This window comes from Microplitis mediator, chromosome 8 (assembly GCF_029852145.1).
Source record: "Microplitis mediator isolate UGA2020A chromosome 8, iyMicMedi2.1, whole genome shotgun sequence".
Taxonomy (NCBI): Eukaryota; Metazoa; Arthropoda; class Insecta; order Hymenoptera; family Braconidae; genus Microplitis; species Microplitis mediator.
The window spans coordinates 19,369,215-19,388,141 of NC_079976.1; the positions used below are offsets into that span (position 1 = coordinate 19,369,215).

The window sequence follows — 18,927 nt, forward strand, 5'->3', positions numbered from 1 at the left end:
AAAAATTTTTTTTTTTTCGTAATTCGCCAATATTTTCGAGTCTACTTGATGAAATGATCTGAAATTTCCAGGAAAGTTGACGGCCAACGAGCTCTTTCGATTGCCACCTTAAACATCCAAATCGGTTCATCAGTTAAAAAGTTACAAAGAGTTTACACACACACACACACACACACACACACACACACACACACACACACACACACACACACACACACACATTCCTAGGACCTCAAAACGTCGACATCTGATGAAAACTCGATTTTCGAAAATCGGGGTGAAAACAATAACTTCCTGAATTTTTGAAAATTTACAATGTTCTTAGCGGGAAGTTAAAAATCGGTCTATCAGTTGACCCTGCGGGCCAACACCAAAACTTCCCGCTGTTTTCGTGCTCCTAGAGCTCGAAAAAATGATCGTGAATACATTTTCGAGCTCTTCGAGCTTGGAAATACTTTTGTATGCCGTTTTTTTCGAAAAAAAACCGTTTTTTAGAACTTCTTTCTCCCATGATATCTCGCGAACGAATTGACCGATTGAGACGATTGAGGTGGCAATCGACGTATTTTATCGAGTTCTAAAGCCGATCAGATTTTGGAATGGATTTATCTGGTCGTTTCTGAGATATTTCAAAAAAACTGAAAAAAATTTTTATTTTAATTTCTTTCGACAACGGTTTCTCTTGAACGAATGAACCGACTTTGGTGGTTGAGGTGGCATTCGACGAGGCTTATAAAGCTCTAAAGTCGAGTCGATTTTGGAATCAATCCATCGAGCACAGTAAAAGTTATCCAAAAAAAACATTTTTGAAAAAATTTTATTTTTGGAATATCTCTGAACGAGCCCTACCGATCAAGCTCAATTTTTCACAGCTTCAAGATATTGACGTATATACATGCATACATACACTCAGACATCATCTTGAAATTAGTCAGAATAGCTTCCTAGGACCTCAAAACGTCGACATCGGATGAAAATTCAATTTTCGGAAATCGGACCGAAACCAATAACTTCCCGAATTTCTGAAAATCTTCAATTTTCTTAGCGGAAAGTTAAAAAATTTAGAATTCTGAAAAACAGTCAAACCTGTGGGCTGGTCTCCAAATTTTCCGCTGTTTATAAACTCTTTGAACTCAAAGACATTATTATAAATACATTTCCGAGTTCTTTGAGCTCGAAAAAAGGTATGTCTTGCCTTGGACTATGAAAATTTTAAAAATTAAAACACATACAAAACGTTTAGTTTTAAATTTTTGTGTACGATTATTCTTAAGGCATCACATATATATTCCAACAAGAATAAATGTAAATACAATCAATATAGAATAAAAGGAGTTTTTAATTTAATCATAACTCTATGATATGAAATATCCGAAAAATCTTCAAAGAACAGTAATTTTTGTCGGTTTTTGCTGGCGATATCTTTTAGGAGAACGAAACCAGAACAATAAATTATGCAGTTATCAAAAGAGATCGTGAAAATAAAAATCCGGTATACTTTTCAAAATGTTTAGAACACAACATTATGAGATCTCTGGGGCAGATGAGTCATTGTTATTTTTGTAATCTTTTGGCATCGTGATATCTCTTACAAATCAACCGATTCCGCTGTTTAATACAGCAATTGACGTGTTTTATCATGTTCTAGTCCTGAAATAATTTTGAAATTGATCGTTTTTCAGTCTTCTTGAAGATATTTAAGGACAAATAATTAATGACATTTCTTTCACCGACGATTCTCTTGAACAAATTGACCAATAAAGATGGTTCCCACAGCAATCTTTGCTTTTTATTTAGTTCAAGAGCAGATTAGAATTAAAAGCCGATCGATTTATTCCCTTTGAAGATCTTCCAAAGAAAACGTTTATTACCATTTCTTTCTCCAACGATACTTCTCGAATAAATCAACTAAGTTCAATATTCGATGCGGAAATCGACGCGTTTCATTGAGTTATAGAGCCACTTAGATTTCTTATTGGATTGGTTTCATGTTTTCGCTGATATTTTACAAAAACCGTTTTTTACAATTTCTTCCTCCAACTATATTTCTTGAACCAACTAAACGATTGAAATGGTTCTTGCGACAATCAAAGCGTGTTATTATTAAGTTTTCAATCTGATTGAATTTTAAAACTGATTGGTTGAGTGGTTTTAGAAATAATTGAAAATAATGTTTTTTGCAATTTTTTGATTTTTTCCAACGATATCTTTCTGAAAACGACATCACTGAAAATATTCAGAATGGCTTCCTAAGACCTTGAAACGTTGACATTCTGTCAAAAGTCAATTCTCGAAAATCAAATCAGAAACAACAGTTTCACTATTTTTTAAAATTTCTACGTTTTTCAACGCAAAGTCAAGAGAAACGTTCGTTATACATTTATAACGTGTTTTAAAATAAATCAATACTCCGGACTTCAAAGTTGAGAAAATAACGAGTTACAAAAATATTTGAACACTTTTACTTTAAATGTTTAGTGAATCATTACAAAAAAATCTATACTTAAATGTTTGGTAATCATTTTTTAAGTCATGTTGGCGCTATCTTGTTCTGAGTATTTAATGGCAATATACACATTTCATGAATCGTTTACTTTGGACAACTTATATGTACGTTTATTTGCACACATTACGATAAGGCTAAGTTTACTAAAATTGTTCATTATTCTGTAAAAAGTCAATGATGATCATGACGTTCTTCGTATAAAACCAGTTGATGTTGACAAGACAAATGAAAGTCAACTCGGTTGTATCTGCACTTTGCTTAAAAAATTTTCTAATAAAAACTTGTTGAGCTAATCAGAAGGATTAAAGATATAGCACCCAGTGAATTTCTTACAATTTCAGTTCAAAAAGTCATATAAATATTATATATGTATATATTAGGGTGCTTCGTTTGGAACGAAGATTTTTAACTTACCGCTAAAGAAAATCAAAGATTTTCGATAAATTCGGGGTTATTGTTTTCACCCCGATTTGCGAAAATCGAGTTTTCATCAGATGTCGGCGTTTCGAGGTCCTAGGAAGTTATTCTGAATATTTTCAGAATGATGTCCAAGGGTGTGTGTGTGTGTGTGTGTGTGTGTGTGTGTGTGTATGTATGTATGTATGTATGTATGTAAACTCTTTATAAATTTTTGACTAATTTCTCGATTTGAATGGTTTTGGGAGCAATCGAAAGAGCTTGCTAGCCATCAATTTTCCTGTAAATTTTACATCAGTCGGTTTAGTATAAAATTTTATTTTTTTAGTTTTTTCAAATTTCTAAAAAATGGCTCGATCGATCAAATTCAAAATCTAGTCAGCTCTAAAACTTGATAAAACGCGTCGAATGCTACAAGAGCTGTCTCAATCGCATAATTCGTTCGAGAGATATCGTGGGAGTAAGAATTGCTAAGAAACGGTTTTTTCTAGGTAACTTCGAAACGATTGAGCTGATCGACTTCAAAACCGAATCAGCTTTAGAACTAAACATAACACGTCGATTGTCACATTGAACGTCAAAATCGGTTGATAAGTCCAAAAGATATTGGCGTTGTAAAGCTTAAAGAATAACATTTTGTGTTATCTTTCCCTGACAAATCATCATATAATTTGCTAAAATGTATTCTAAATCATGCTAACTCTGTGTGTTTATGGTCTCTTTGGATCATTACATATGTAATGTAACTTGTTATTCGGTTCAAATCATATAATCCACAAAAATATTGAAAAAACACCGTTTTTAATATTTTTTCCAGATATTTTATATATTAACGCTGTGATCTGAATCAAAAGTTATTTCAATCTCTATTTTGATCACTTACATTGATTTCTGACGGAATAAGTTTTCAAACTGTAACATAAAACGTAACTTGTTATAACTTGAGAAGCTCATAACAAACAATCGCAGGCAAGAGTATTTTTGAGCTCGAAGTCGAAAATATAATAACACCCATTGAGCTCGAAAACAGCGGGAAGTTTTGGGTCAAAGAAAGAAGAATTCGGCCACTGGAGAATTTTTTGAAATTTCAAAAAAGTCAATTTTTTCAATAATTTTAAAAATTTGTATCTCAGCTTCTATATTACTTATAGAGACTTTTCCGGCGGCATTTTTCTCTGTGTACACTCTACTTTTAAGAAAAAATAGATTTTTGCTCTGAACTAATATCCGGCTTAGTTGGAAGCTTCCAACTGAACCACTGATTTAGCAAAATTTTCCCTTTTTTTAAAATCCTCTCATATCTATAGTTTTCAGAGTAGAAGGATAAATAACAGCTGATATTTTTTGTGTAGGTGTCTTCTGTTGATGTCTACTATAATTTCCCTTCATTGCTCCGATTTTGTTTATATACGACCACCCAAAGCCGATCAATTTTTCGAAAATCGCTATTTTCAGATAGCTATTATTTTTTTCTCGGAACTTCGATTTGTTTCAAATTTTCAGGAAAATTGATTTGTTATATCCCTAAAAAGCCCTGAAAATTTTAACTTTGGTATCGAGCTTGGATCCAAGTTATAAATTTTCAAACATCACGAAAAAAGTGGGGGGGGGGGCTTGTCGTAGAATGTCCTTGATGACATTGAAGTAATTATAATGAATTAATTTTCTTTATCAAAAATTAAAGCAAGGATGATTTGTAATTATTTATTTAGTTTGATTAACATTTTTTTCTTGTCATTTTCAAGAAATTAATGCAAACAGTGATCCGGTAACTTGCGATGCTGTTGAGCATTGAATAATCAAGACCAATCGTCAGATATTCTATGTTCTTAAACGGCAAAACTTAGAAAATAATCAGAAAATATTTCAAATTGAAATTAAGGGCTGAAATTTCGAGGGTATTCTTTTTCAATATTTACAACGATATTTTGCTTGGAGAGTGTAAAAAAACCAGCGGAAATGAGTCAATCGAATGTGTACATATATCTATTCATACGGGTTTGTATTTACGTAAGTGTGAAATAACGGCTCTTGTAATCACAATCGCACCTCTTATTTTTTAAGATCACGATGGAATTTTATACACTCGTTTTTGATGAATATCATGATCAACTATTTTGATGAATATCAATATAAAAATAAAAAAGATATTAATAAAATAATTTGGATTTTAGTTTTCTTTACCATTTTTTTAAATCTGAAAACAACGTTATCTAGAATGTGCTTCCCAGATAAAATGAACTTTGATTCTCAGTTGTAATTTTTTTAATTTTAATTGTTTTCTAGTATATAGCCGTAGTAACGGCCTTTTACACTTTTTGCCTTTATATCGCAACTGCTTTACTTCTCTTTCTGCCTTCATTGTGCGGCTATGGCCCGACTTGTGCTTATACTGTACTGCATCATTACCGTGATGCCCTACAACCTCCCTTGTGCAATGGAGGTGTAGTGGCGTAGGGAAACCACAAAGAAAACCTAGCCAGTACAGTTTCGGTTTGGGTGAAGCTCCAGTGATCGATAAAATTCCCATTTTACCGATCACTGGATCTTCATCCCGCGCCTAACGGTCAGAGACCTTCGTTCGAACCCAACGCGTGGCTAAACGGTCACCCAGCCAAGTAGTGGCCACGCTCAATGCTACTTAACTTCGGTGATCGCCCGAGCCACGCGCGTGCCGAGCGGCTGCCTCAGCCGCTTTGATTCTCAGTTGTAATTTTTGTCACAATATTTCGTTCAATTGTCATTGGGTTGAAAATTACCTATTACATTTTTGATAAATAACAAACATGTCATAATTATAATTCTTAAAATTATCAATCAATTGAAATGGACTTTTATCGACACATTGTTGTGGTCGATATCTAGATAGTTTTGAAGAATAACCCTACTAAAATTTTTCATAAGAACCTGACAAAGTCCTTATCAGGTTAACCTTATTTCAAATAAGGTCCAGATCAGGATATCCTGACGAGGAACTGATATGGATGTAATGTTTGAGACCCATGAGGTCCTTATCAGGATTGCCTTATCAGGCCCTTACCAGGATATCCTCATCGAATCCTTATCAGAATTACCTTCTCAGATCCTTACCAAGATTTCCTCATCAAATCCTTATCAGGGTTGCCTTCCCGAGTCAAAATTAAAAAGGTGATTTGAGCCTCCAAATCCTACATGAGGGTAAGGAGGTTCAAATCATCATTTTAGAATATGAAGATCCATGCATTAAAAAAGTAATTTGAACCTAAACGTGGTAACTTTGTCCGCTTTTACCAAGTTTAGGTTCAAATCTTTTTTTTAAAAAGGTAAAATAAGCCTCCAGAGCCTAAATTTATAGATCGAGTAAGACTCTCATCGGATCGCGTACAATTGGTAAAGAAACAAAAGGAAAAGGGGGCCACTAATTAGAAATGGCTGCCATGATCGAAAAAAATTTGAAATTTAAAAATTCCAAAAATAATTTTTTAGCAATAAATGTTTTGTTGTAAGTTAAAAAATAACAAAATTCAAAATATTAATAATAATAGCTAAGCTTATATGAGTAGGCGTTCGAATAGAATAGTACTATGTCATTCGACATTCGAATTGAATAATTAGAGCTTTTGACTTATTAGTATCTGATCAATTAATTATTTTATGTCAACAATAAATACAAACGAAGTACTGGCAAACGGAAACTGCCGAAGATTTTGAAAAAAACTGCTGAAAAATAATCTGCTGCCGCCGGGATTTGAAACAACGACCTTACGAATATGAAGCACAACCACTGCCGCACTGCTACTCGGACGCTCACAATCAGTTGGAAATATCTTTATGTAGAACAATAATATCATGCTAAAGAATTGAGCTCATTTGAAGTTATAGATTAAAAGTATGGTAGGCCATGGAGGGTTAAAATACCATTTTAAAAAGGTGATTAAGTCCTCCATGCGCTTCGTTTAGGACATCGAGGACTTGAATAGCATTTTAAAATAAATAGTAGGCCATGGAAGATTAAAATACCATTTTAAAAAGGTGTTTTACTCCTTCATACGTTACTTTTAGGACATCGAGGACTTAACTAACATATTACATTCAGCGGCAAGTGCAACATCAAAAGAACTAAGGCTTTGGAGGCTCAAACTACTGTTTTAATTTTGACTCGGGTTATTAGTAATTATTCTTAAAAAATTATTAAATTGCAAAAAAAAAAAAATAAGAAATTTTTAATTCGATCCGGAATGTTATCTATTGTATTAAGAGCATTAATTAGAAGGAGTAAACATGTTTTTTATTGATGAAAAAATCCTGATGACTGCTGGGCTCGAACCTGCATCCTTCCGATTCAAAGTCCTTGATGCTATCCACTGCGCTGAGATACATATGTGATCTTGTAAGTGTAAATATTATATTCATTATGATGTCAAAGAATAACTAATAACGAAGTAAAAAATTCGTGCTGCAATGATTGACGTTATTTTTATATAATATTCTTTTGTACTTTGTTTAATTTTTAGCCTGTAAATGGAATATTTAAAGGGATTGGATAACTTTTTTTTGAATAAGGATACCTTGATGAGGCCCTGACAAAAAAAAAATCAAAAACTTAATTAAAACAAAAAAAAAAAGGAAATTTAACAAAATGGCACAGTTTTAAAAAAAAATTTCGTGCGAAAATTTGATGATTTTCGGTCCACTAAAATTACATATTTGATATGATTGGAAAACTGAAGGTTCATGGTACGAAGAAACATTTATAAAAAAAGCTGCAACTGGAATCGAATCGATCGAATGATTTCTCTTCGAATTATAACTGCAGTAAATTTTAAAAATGTAGTTTCAACACAGAAAAAACAGTTGAATCAAAAACTTGAATCATGGAAAATATTCTTGATTCAAGAAATTTTTTTGATCGATTCGGAAAATAAAAATTTACTTGCACCAAGTAAACAATTATCTTTAAATTTTTATCTTGAATCAAAATTTTTTTTCTCACGTCAACATATTTTTACGCTTAAATCAAAAAATTTTCACTTGTTTCAAGAGTTTGTATTTCTTAACCTTTCGTTACTCGCGCTATGAGCGTGACGCCGCGTTTTTGACTAAAATTGCAATAAAAATTACTGTATGGGTATTTGTGACTTTATACGTAACCAATTCTCTTTTTTAAATCTATATTTTTGTTAAATAGGATTATAATTGATAAATATATATTTTAAATATAAATAAAGTATATTTATGTATTACAAGAATGTGAAAAAACGGCTCAGTGCTCATTATGCGAGTTAAATCGTCGATTCAGTTTTTGTGACCACGTTGCCAAACTTACTGTTGTTACTGTAAGAGAGTAGTAAAAATTATACAGTTACCATAGCAAATTTTCCAATATTTTTTCTCTGTGTGGGCTTAGCGTCACGAGCACAGCGAGTAATACTTAAAATCACTAGATGGATACAATAGTTTATGTAATGAATGCACAAAGAAAAACGCTAATAAATGTCTAAAGCCAGCGTCATGCAGTCGAAGTTATACAAATAATTAACTTTATTATTATTAAAAAAGATTTATATTTTATGGAATTGGATAATTTGTTTAATACTATTCACTTAACAAAATTTAACTCAATAAATAAAACGTCAACTTTGGTGTTATGTCGTATCATTTAATAGAGATATGTAAGGTTATAAAATTCACCTGACGTTACATTGATCTACACAAGCGTGTGCTGATTAATTAAATGCGTGTATGCAGTCTAGAGATATTGGTCATGTTAATAAGCTAGCTAAATTCATAGTGACGTCATAAAAGAGGGCGGTAATAGATTCATTAGTGGCTTGAATCATTCAGTAGGGATATACTCCGCCCATTTTACTAAAATTTCATGATTTAATATAAAAAGTAGTGATTTAATATACATTCAATCACACTTTTGACCAATCAGAAAGGATTGTATTTTAATATAAAACCTTATAAGACTGACTTTAGCTAGTTGGCGGTGTACTTTTCAGGCATGAGTTACATACAATAATTTATTAAACTCGAGCAAATAGTTGTATCTGCACAGAAAGATAGAAAATAATCTCTTAAATCATTGAGTTTTCTTCTTACAAGGCATTATACTACTTAAAATTTTCATTTCAATATATGTTGATTGTAAAAATTTAATAATTTTATTAAAAATGTTTTTCTTAATCGAAGAAATTAGGATTTAGTAGTGAAAAATATACTTTTTCGTTTTTTTTTTTTTTAATTGTGTAAATAAATTTCGAATTCATCCTGTTGATACAATTATTCTTTAAGTAAAATATATAGTTAAAACTGCAATAATTTCTATTGATACACGGTGAAAAATGTTGACTCAAAACCTACCAATTTTTATCATGCTACAGCATAATAATTTGTCATAAAGAGCATAATAATTTTTTGGATGCTTTCCTTCCTGTTTCAAGTTTGGTCGACAGCATAATAAAAGTTAGTAGGTTTTGATCCAAAATTTTTCTCCGTGTATACTACTTTAAAAAATACTGCTTCCACACAAGATATATATATTTTTTTTCTTAGTGCATTTCATAAAATTTACTCGAATTATAGGAAATACATTTAAATCAACAAATGTTAAAGAAATTGTTCATTAAGTAAACACATTTAATTGGATTTATGAATAATTTTTTCTAACGTGAGTTGAAGCAGTTGTTGCTACTTTTTGATTAAATGATTCTGTTAAATTCAAATTTTGGTGTTCGAATGAGAAATATTTTTTTATTTCGAGAGATTTCGACTGACGTTTTTTTGTAAATTTTTTAAACCATAAAAATCAAGAAATCCCGAGTCGAAATATTAGACGTAAGTTGAACGTTCTTAACGTTTTAAACGTAAATTGAACGTTTTTAACGTTTTCAACGTAAATTGAACGTTTCGGACATTAAAAACTCAATCTGACAGCTTTCAACTTATTCAAAACGTAGATTGGAGTATCATAAATCGAAAACGTAACTAAAACCTATTTAGACTTACAATAAGAAAACATAAGCATTCAAAAAAATTTTTTTCATCGATTTTGTACTCTTGGATTATAATCACGTCAATTCTTTAAAATTTTGTCGTCCGCTTTTCTGGCTCTTAAATAAAAAATTCGTATTTTGAAAAAAAAAAATTTTTTTTTGTTCCATACTTCTATCTTTAACACTATTATATCTTTTCATATATTATGATATCAAGGTTATGAAAATTGTGATTACAAATATTGAAATAAATTAATTAATGTTATCATTAAACTAAAATCATAACTCATGAAATTACCAATTTTTTACGAACCAAAATACAAAAAAATCGTTCAATTTACTTTCAAACCGTTAAAAACGTCCAATTTACGTTTAAAACGTTGAAAAAGTTCAATTTACGTTTAAAATGTTAAGAACGTTTAACTTACGTCTGATATTTCGACTCGGGATCCTAAATAATAAGATGAATTATAAAGAGATGATATTAAATCATACTCTATTGTAATGGTACTTGTTAACATACTTTATATTTTCATCATTCACTTTTTGAATAAACGAAAGATTTACTTTTGTTAAAAAGAGACAAACAGTTTTAAATAAATCTTATTGGTGGAGCATAAAAAAATGCCATGAAATATTATAAGAATGAAATAACGTTTTACTATATTGTAATTGATGAAAAAAAAAATAAAAATAAAAATAATTAGTTTCAACCATTTACTTTGTTCTCAAAATATTGATTAATTTTATTTATTTGAATGGATCGATCAAATATCTTAAACTAATACATTTTTTTTTGTGCATGAACACCCATTAAAGTTGCTTTCTCATACATTTCCTTTGCTAGTCACATTTCTATACAGTTGTTAGTTTCAGATCTATTCGTAAACTAAGTTTAATTTTTTCTTTGATACGCTTGTCTAACTGAGCAAACTACAATGAAAAGAGATAGGTAACCACGGTTAGACTACCGAATGAAACCGAGTGCGAATGAAGACCTTCAAGGCCATACCTTGAGATGAGATTCGTGACGAATTCAAACTTTTACTACATATAGAAGAATTAGATACGGATGATCACCGTGAATTTTCAAGTTATGTTACTTGGTCATAAGCTATCATACATTTTCAGCTATACTATTTTATGATTCAAAAATACTTACATTTGAAATTTAGTATTAACTCTAGTTTATTCCACATCATAGAGGAATTTAAAAAAAAAACTATTTATATTTTATATTTAATTTTATTATTTTCATTTTGTTTTTTTATTGGTATTATTTAAAATAAATTATGATTCATGAGTAAATGATGATAGGTAATATTTGTAAACAATGACAAAAATTGTAGAAGACATAGAACGGGCACGTGTGAGGAACGCGCGAATAAGAACGAATGGGTGGGCCGGTCGAAATACGAAACCTGTTTCGGCCTGTCTTTAAGAATCCTTGAGAGAAATAGAAGCCGAGGGACTTTCGTGATATCTTTACCGCTCGGTGAAGCACAAAGACGCCGGTAGGCACCTGCTCCTTATGCAGATAAGGCTGAGAGACTGTTGCCTGGGTCAGCAAGGTGAGGGTTAAGGTCATTTCTCTCTCTCTCAGCCATTAGTAAGAAAGAGAAAATGGAATACGGAAAGAAAGAAAGATAGAGACAGAGTTGCCACTCAGGTAGTTATAGTGAATTGAGACGTTTCTGTGTCGGCGTCACCTCCCACGCGACTAAAGAAATACCCTTGTAAAAATTTTGTCCATCATCATTTGAGCATATACAACCTTCGTAAAAAATAAAGAACTTGTAAATACTGTTATAAACTTTTATTTTTTATGTACACTTTTTCTCTATATCAAGTTATAGAAATTTTTTTCAAGATGTTTGAACCATCATCACAGTAATAAAATTAAAGTAATGTATCAAAATGCTGAAGGACAATAGTTTTTTGGTTGAATATTTAGAAAAATTTGGCTACTTGCCGTTAGTCGTAAAATGTTGCCGCCAGTAATGTAATCAACGAATCTTTATTAGTTTGTCGAGCAAAAACTGTATTTGATATTTTTTATAAAACTGAATATGTGTTTTAGTTTTTAGTACATCAGAGTTCCTTACAATTTATTATGCATTTGTCAAACTGCATCAGTTATTAATTATAACTGTAATCAGTTTTACTACCTTGCTAATTAATCTGATTGATTAACTTTCTTTTATTGTTGCTTACAGGATGTCGAGAAACTGCATTCATTTATGCTATAACGAGTGCTGCTGTTACTCATAGTATTGCAAGAGCATGCAGCGAAGGTAGTATACAATCGTGCTCGTGTGACTACACTCATCAGTCGAGAGCTCCACCTCAAGCGCGTGACTGGGAATGGGGTGGTTGCTCCGATAATATTGGATATGGATTCAAGTTTTCTCGAGAATTTGTAGATACTGGTGAAAGAGGACGAAATTTAAGAGAAAAAATGAATTTGCACAATAATGAAGCCGGAAGAGCTGTAAGCATACAAACTTTCTCTAAATTTTCTTGTAATTCACTGAATCCAAAACAAAATGATTTTTATATATCTTATTATTGTCACGAGAGACCTTAAATTTTAAAAATTAAATTTACAAGACTGACTTATAATACCGTAGTTTTAAGAATTCGTAAGACACTTATTAAGGAAATTTTGAAAAAAATAGTAGAATCAATCCAAACACATATAAGAGATTGGAAAAAAATTTATATATACATAAATATAAACTCAGTTGAATCAAAATAAATTATTTTTCTTAAATCAAATTCTTACCCATGAAAGAATATTTTTATAGAATTTAATAAAATTTCATAAAATTTTATAGAATTTTATACCAAAAATGGCCTGGTAAGAATTAAAAAAATGTCATATAATCATGAACATCAATTTTTTTAAATGCATAAAATTTTATGGAATTCAACCGACAGTAACTATTTTAATATCAAAATATTAAATCGCGAAAAAAAAAAAACATTTGAACTCGATCTTATATATTAATCTAATGAATGAGAACATTACAGAGACACATTAAGTATGTTTTTTATTGATGAAAAAATTCCGGTAACTGCTGGGCTCAAACCTCGATCCTTTCGATTCTTGCTGCTATTCACTGCGCTGACCCACACAGAAAAAAAAGATTACTTGAAGTAAGGAATTTACGTTCTTTTGAACTTTTTTCATGATTCAAGCTCACGTTTTGTATTTGATTAAAAATACAAAAATATTTGGATTTAAAAACTAATTTGTCCTTTGAATGAATAACTTTCAATTTAAGAGCATAATTTTTCAGCTTGAAAATCTTTTGTTTTTGTTCAAAAATAGATTGAGACTTATCTTAAGTATTTTTTTCCTTCGATTGAAATAGTTTCATTTTTATCTCAAGTATTTTTTTTTTTTTTGCTTAAGATAATTTAATTTTTCATAAAAAAAAACGAGTCTCGAAAATATATTAATATTTAATATATTTTAGTAACAAATACTGATGGAAACTCTGTTGGAAATTTTTCAGACTTTTCTCTGAGAAACACTAAAGAAGTCTTTAGAACTTTGAAAAAATCTTTAGAACTTGAGAACTGAGTTTTTCAGAGAAAATGCCGAAAAATTTCCATTAGGGAATCAATAAGTGCATTACTTTTAGTATTTATTACTCAATTTATAGTAAAAATCACAAAATAGTAGTTAATACTATATGTTTATCTAAAAATTGCTATATTATTACTTTCATTAATAATTCGTTCGTGTTCTTTATTAATTGAATAGCAAATTTTATAAAAAAAACATTGAATTAACACTAAACGTTTATTAGTAATACATTTAATTATAGAATTTAACGATTTTCACTCTGTTAAAATCTAAAAATTAACTAAAAATATACATTAATAACCCTACAGTATATAAAAATTACGGTCAGTTTAGTAATTTCTGTAAACCAGATGAATAGCGTAGTATTAAGAATTATACAGCAACTAAAAATTACTTAGCCGTTTTGTAATTTTTCCAAAGCAGATCGATAAAATTAAAAGTTAGTAGGGATAGTGTATACGAATATGTATTAAAAGTTCAGAGACCTTTATTCAAAGAAAACAACAGACCGACAGTCTAAGGAAAGGACTCACGAGAGGGAGATCAGGGTTCGAATCTCGGTCAAAACAAGTAATTTTAAAAAAATAAAAGTTAACACGAACATTCACGGAAGGAAAATTCCACTAAAATTTACGATGTTAACATCGTAACCGTGGACTATACTTTCATTAGCATCAATTTTCAAATGTCTTATTTTAAAATTTATAATGTAGGCTACATTTTTTACTATTTAACATCGTAATTGTAACAAAGACTTTTTGGATTAAAAATTATTTCAAAAATTACAATGTTTAAATCGTAAAAAGAATAAAATAAAAATTACAATTCAAAAAATTTGGAAAATCCAAAAGTGCACGACTCATAATGCTCATTTATTATGAGATAATGAAATAATAAAAAAATGGCGGGAAGCACGAATAAATTTAAAATATATGCAATATTCTTTCATTAAAATTTGTTATGTTTTTTTTTTTTTTTTTTTTATTATATTAGTATTTTTTTTATAATTATAAAAGAACTTACTCAAAATATCTCGATTAATAACAAACAAAAAATATATGTAAATAAAAAAAAAATTGAATTGAAAAAATTCAGGCTTACTAATTAGCAATAATACAAAAAAAAAAACAGCTATATATTTATATATATATGGGGCATTCCATGCCAAATCAACCACTTTCGAACCCGACCCCTTTAGATTGGGCTTAAAGTTTTTTCTCTTTTTCTACCCGATCAAAAACATTTCTCATAATTTTTTCAAATTTTTTCACCCAACCAAAAAAAAGTTATAAATTTTTGAAAAAAATGGCTTTTTTTATTTTAAATACACAGAAAAAAAGATTGACTTGGCTCAAGATAATTTTTGCCTTCATTTTTCCATTCTTGGGCTGAGTAATTGGGTTTTTTTAATCCGAGTACATTTTCTTTGACTAATATTATAAAAACATTGTGTCACGAATCATTAAATTTTAATTCAAGTTAAATAATCTTAATTCAAGAATATTTATTTTAAATAAAATTAATTTATTCTAATCAAGTAACAGAAAACTATCAAAACAAGATACTTTTCTGTCTTGGTTGGTGAGTATAGTAAATTGTCACAATATATATCAACATCTCAGACCAAGAACTTTTTTTGCGCGGCAGAAGAACATTTACCCTCAGTTTGAGAAAACTACATTATCGACTCAAGATAATGGTCTATTGGAATGAGAAAATTTTAATTTTGATTAAATAAATTACATTCTTAATTTAATAAAATAACTTTTCTTGAATCATGCAAATATTTTTTCAACCAAAGACATAAAATTACCTCCATTTAATACAAATATCTTCTTAAAAGGATATATTTACTTTCTTTATTGAAGAAATAATATTTTGAATTGATGATTTTTTTTTTGACTTAAATAAAACGTGGTCTCGATTCAAGAAAATAAATGACTCCACTTAAAAATATATATTGTCCTATATTTTTGAGTGAATTTAACCTAGTATAAATATTACAAGTTGTGAAGCAGGAAATTATATGTGTATATTCAGAATATTACAATTCGGCAGTAGAGGGAATAAGAAATAAACTTCCTCAATTAATGATTTATGAACAACTTGAGAAAAATAAATTGGTTTGCTCATGATAGGAATCAAACCCAGACCGATTCGCCATCACGCGAGAGCTTTACCAGTGATGATATCCGATCATTCCCTGAATGTTCGTTTACTTTACCCATATCCAGTAAGCACACTGTACAATGTAGAGTTTACACTACCGCCACTTTAGTATAGTACAGTTAGCTTTCCCAAGAGAATTTTTGCGTTGAGCCGTGAGCGCAGTTGCTGTTGGCTTAAACGTCTACGCTTACTTGCCGCAACACAACAAAATACTTAAACCAAGATATTTTTTACCATTGAGTCTAGTACTTCCGATTCTTGACTCGAATCACAAATCATCTCAATTCAAAATAAATTATTCTTAAAGCGAGAATATTTTACTTTTCGGACAGTTGATATATCGGGGCAAAATATTGATTTTTTTCACTTTAAGAAAATATTTCTTGCTTCAAGAAACATATATTATATCGGCTGAATAAAAGAAAAAAATTATGCCAAGATGACTAAATTTAAGAAAATTTTGTTCTTGAACCAAGAAAATTTTCGTTTTCATTCAAAATTGCAAAATATATTCTTACGGCAAGAAAAAATTTCTTGCGCCAAGATATCCTTTTTTTCTATGTAGCGATAACTTTTTCAAAATTCGACTGATTGGGACTTTTTTTTTTCAAAATTTTTGTTTTTAAATTTACTTTTTGAAAAAAAAATACAAAAAAATTATTGCAACCTAACTTCGTTGTTTTTTTGTAGATTTTTGGAAAAAATCAAAAATTTTTCGATGTTTACCATTGTTGATTTTTGATGTTTTTTTTTTTTATATAAAACTTTGACATTTTCTGCAAATCCTTAAAGTTTTTCAGAGTGATGTTTTTTCGATTTATATTTTTTTTTTCCAATTGAAACCAAAAAACTTTTACAAATAGCCTTATTTCTCATAACACCATGCTTAAAATTTTTGAGAGTGCTCAGAGAGCTTTTAAATTTCGAAAAAAAAAAAAAAAACAATAAATTTAAATGGAAATCATCGAAATAATTTGAATTTTGTTCGAAAAATCGAGTTAAAAAATAGAAGGACCTTCTGAAAAATTTTTTGTATTTTTTTCTGAAAACTACATTCAAAAACGAAGAAAATGAAAAAATAAAGTTTTTGTTTGGTCCATTTTGGGACAGATGTTTGCAATTCAAAAAAATTCCTTCTACACTCATTGTTTTATTGTTAAAAGAATTTTTGTTGAATTGTCAGCATCTGTCCAAAAATGGACCAAATGAAACCTTTTTAACTTCCCGCTAAGAAAATTGACGATTTTCGAAAAATTGGGAAGTTATTGTTTTCACCCCGATTTTCGAAAGTCGAGTTTTCATTAGATGTCGACGTTTTGAGGTCCTAGGAAGCTATTCTGACTATTTTCAGAATGATGTCCGAGTGTATGTATGTGTGTGTGTGTGTGTGTGTGTGTGTGTGTGTGTGTGTGTGTGTGTGTGTGTGTGTGTGTGTGTGTGTGTGTGTGTGTGTGTGCGATTGCTGCAAGAACCGATCAGGACGGTTCTTGCGGCAATCGGAAAAGCTTTACAGAAAAAAATAAACTTTAAACATTACTATTCGAAATTATAACCCGGAACCCGGTTGTCAATATGGGGAATTTTAACATTCAAATAGTAAATTTTATAATACGTGTCGTCTATTTTCTAAGTATCAGTTACGATTTTTAAAGTTCAAATAGTAATTTTTCTTACATAGACAATAAATTTTCATACTTATCCTGTTACTATTCACGTTTTAATCATAAATGAAAAAATTACTATTTAGAATGATGGTATTTACTGATCACTTTATCATTATATTACTTGTCATTCTCAATTTATATACTTTATTTTTTTCCGTGTTGTTGGCCATCAACTTTCCTGAAAATTTCAGATCGATTGATTAATTAGACTCTAAGATATAGAAGAAAAACGAAAAAACAAATTCATTTTTTTTAGTTTTTTGGAAATTTCTTAGAAATGACTTGATCGATTGACTCCAAAATCTTATCAGCTCTAGAACTCAAAAAAATACATCGATTGCTGCCTCAATCGTCTCAATCGGTTAATTTGTTCGAGAGATATCGCGGGAGAAAGAAATGCTAAAAAAAGGTTTTTTCTAAATTTCTCAGAAATGGCTGAACCGATCGATTGTAGAATCTCATCAGCTCTAGAACTCAATAAAACGCGTCGATTGTCACATTGAACGTCAAAATCGGTTGATTAGTTCAAAATATATCGGCGTCGAAAAGTTTAAGAATTAACATCATATATTATTTTTGCTGGATGAATCATCACATAATATACTAAAATGTGTTCAAAATCATAGTAACTCTTCGTCTGTATGGTCTTTTGTAATCACCACATAATGTAATGTAACTCGTTCTTTTGTTTAAATAATATTCTTAACAAAAAAATGAAAAAACACTATTTTTATTATTTTTTTCGGAAATTTTATATATTTACGCTTTGATCTGAGTTAAAACTCATTTAAAGCTTTATTTTGATCACTAATATTGATTTCATCCTGAATACATTTACGTCATTATACATAATTGTAAATAAAAATTTTCAAAACGTTTGTTCATTAATTACTTTACACTGAAAAAAAAACCTACGATTTTTAATCGCTAGCTACTAAAGAAAATGATCGCTAGCAGCTAGCGATGATTTTTAAGTCGGTGTAAGTGCTTATATTTTTCACACCGTTCGGTGTTATCAGCTCTTACCTCATACATCGTCCGATCATGAGATCTGTATATTAGTTGAAAATTACTCCATTACTGTTTTGATTATTAAAATGAATATATATATTAAACACTCACACCGACTCAAAAGTACACCGTGCTAGCTACTAGCGAAAAAATTGTTAGCAGCTAGCGAAAAAATCGCTCCGGCTAGCGATTTTTAATCGCTGCCTGCTAACGAAAAAAACGCTGGCGGCTAGCAAAAAAATTGCTTTCAGCAAGCGATTTTTAATCGCTACCTGCTAGCGAAAAAATCGCTAACTGCTAACGAAATAATCGCTAGCTGCTAGCGATTATTTTCTTTAGCAGCTAGCGATTATTTTTTTCAGTGTAGATTCTTATATTATCAAACTTTAACCTAAAACGTAACTTATTCGAGCTTAAAAAGCCTATCAAAAAATACCGGATTCAAAAGCATTTTTGAGCTCGATGAGCTTGAAAAAGTATTCATAATGATGTTTTCGAGGTCCCTAAGCTCGAAAACAGCGGGAAGTTTTGGGACTGGCCCGCAGGGCCAACAGTTGCCTAGATTTTTTTTCTTGACTTAAAGTAGTT

At 30.2% G+C, this 18,927-nt stretch overlaps 1 protein-coding gene across 3 annotated transcripts in view; it reads left to right on the forward strand.

Annotated features, from left to right (window-relative positions):
• LOC130672778 (protein wingless) overlaps positions 1-18,927 on the forward strand; it is a 58,728-nt gene that overhangs the window by 26,584 nt on the left and 13,217 nt on the right. For all 3 annotated transcript variants that reach the window (XM_057477503.1, XM_057477501.1, XM_057477502.1), the window contains exon 3: positions 12,117-12,391. In XM_057477503.1, the coding sequence (XP_057333486.1) occupies positions 12,117-12,391 (275 nt within the window). The remainder of the gene's footprint in view (positions 1-12,116; positions 12,392-18,927) is intronic.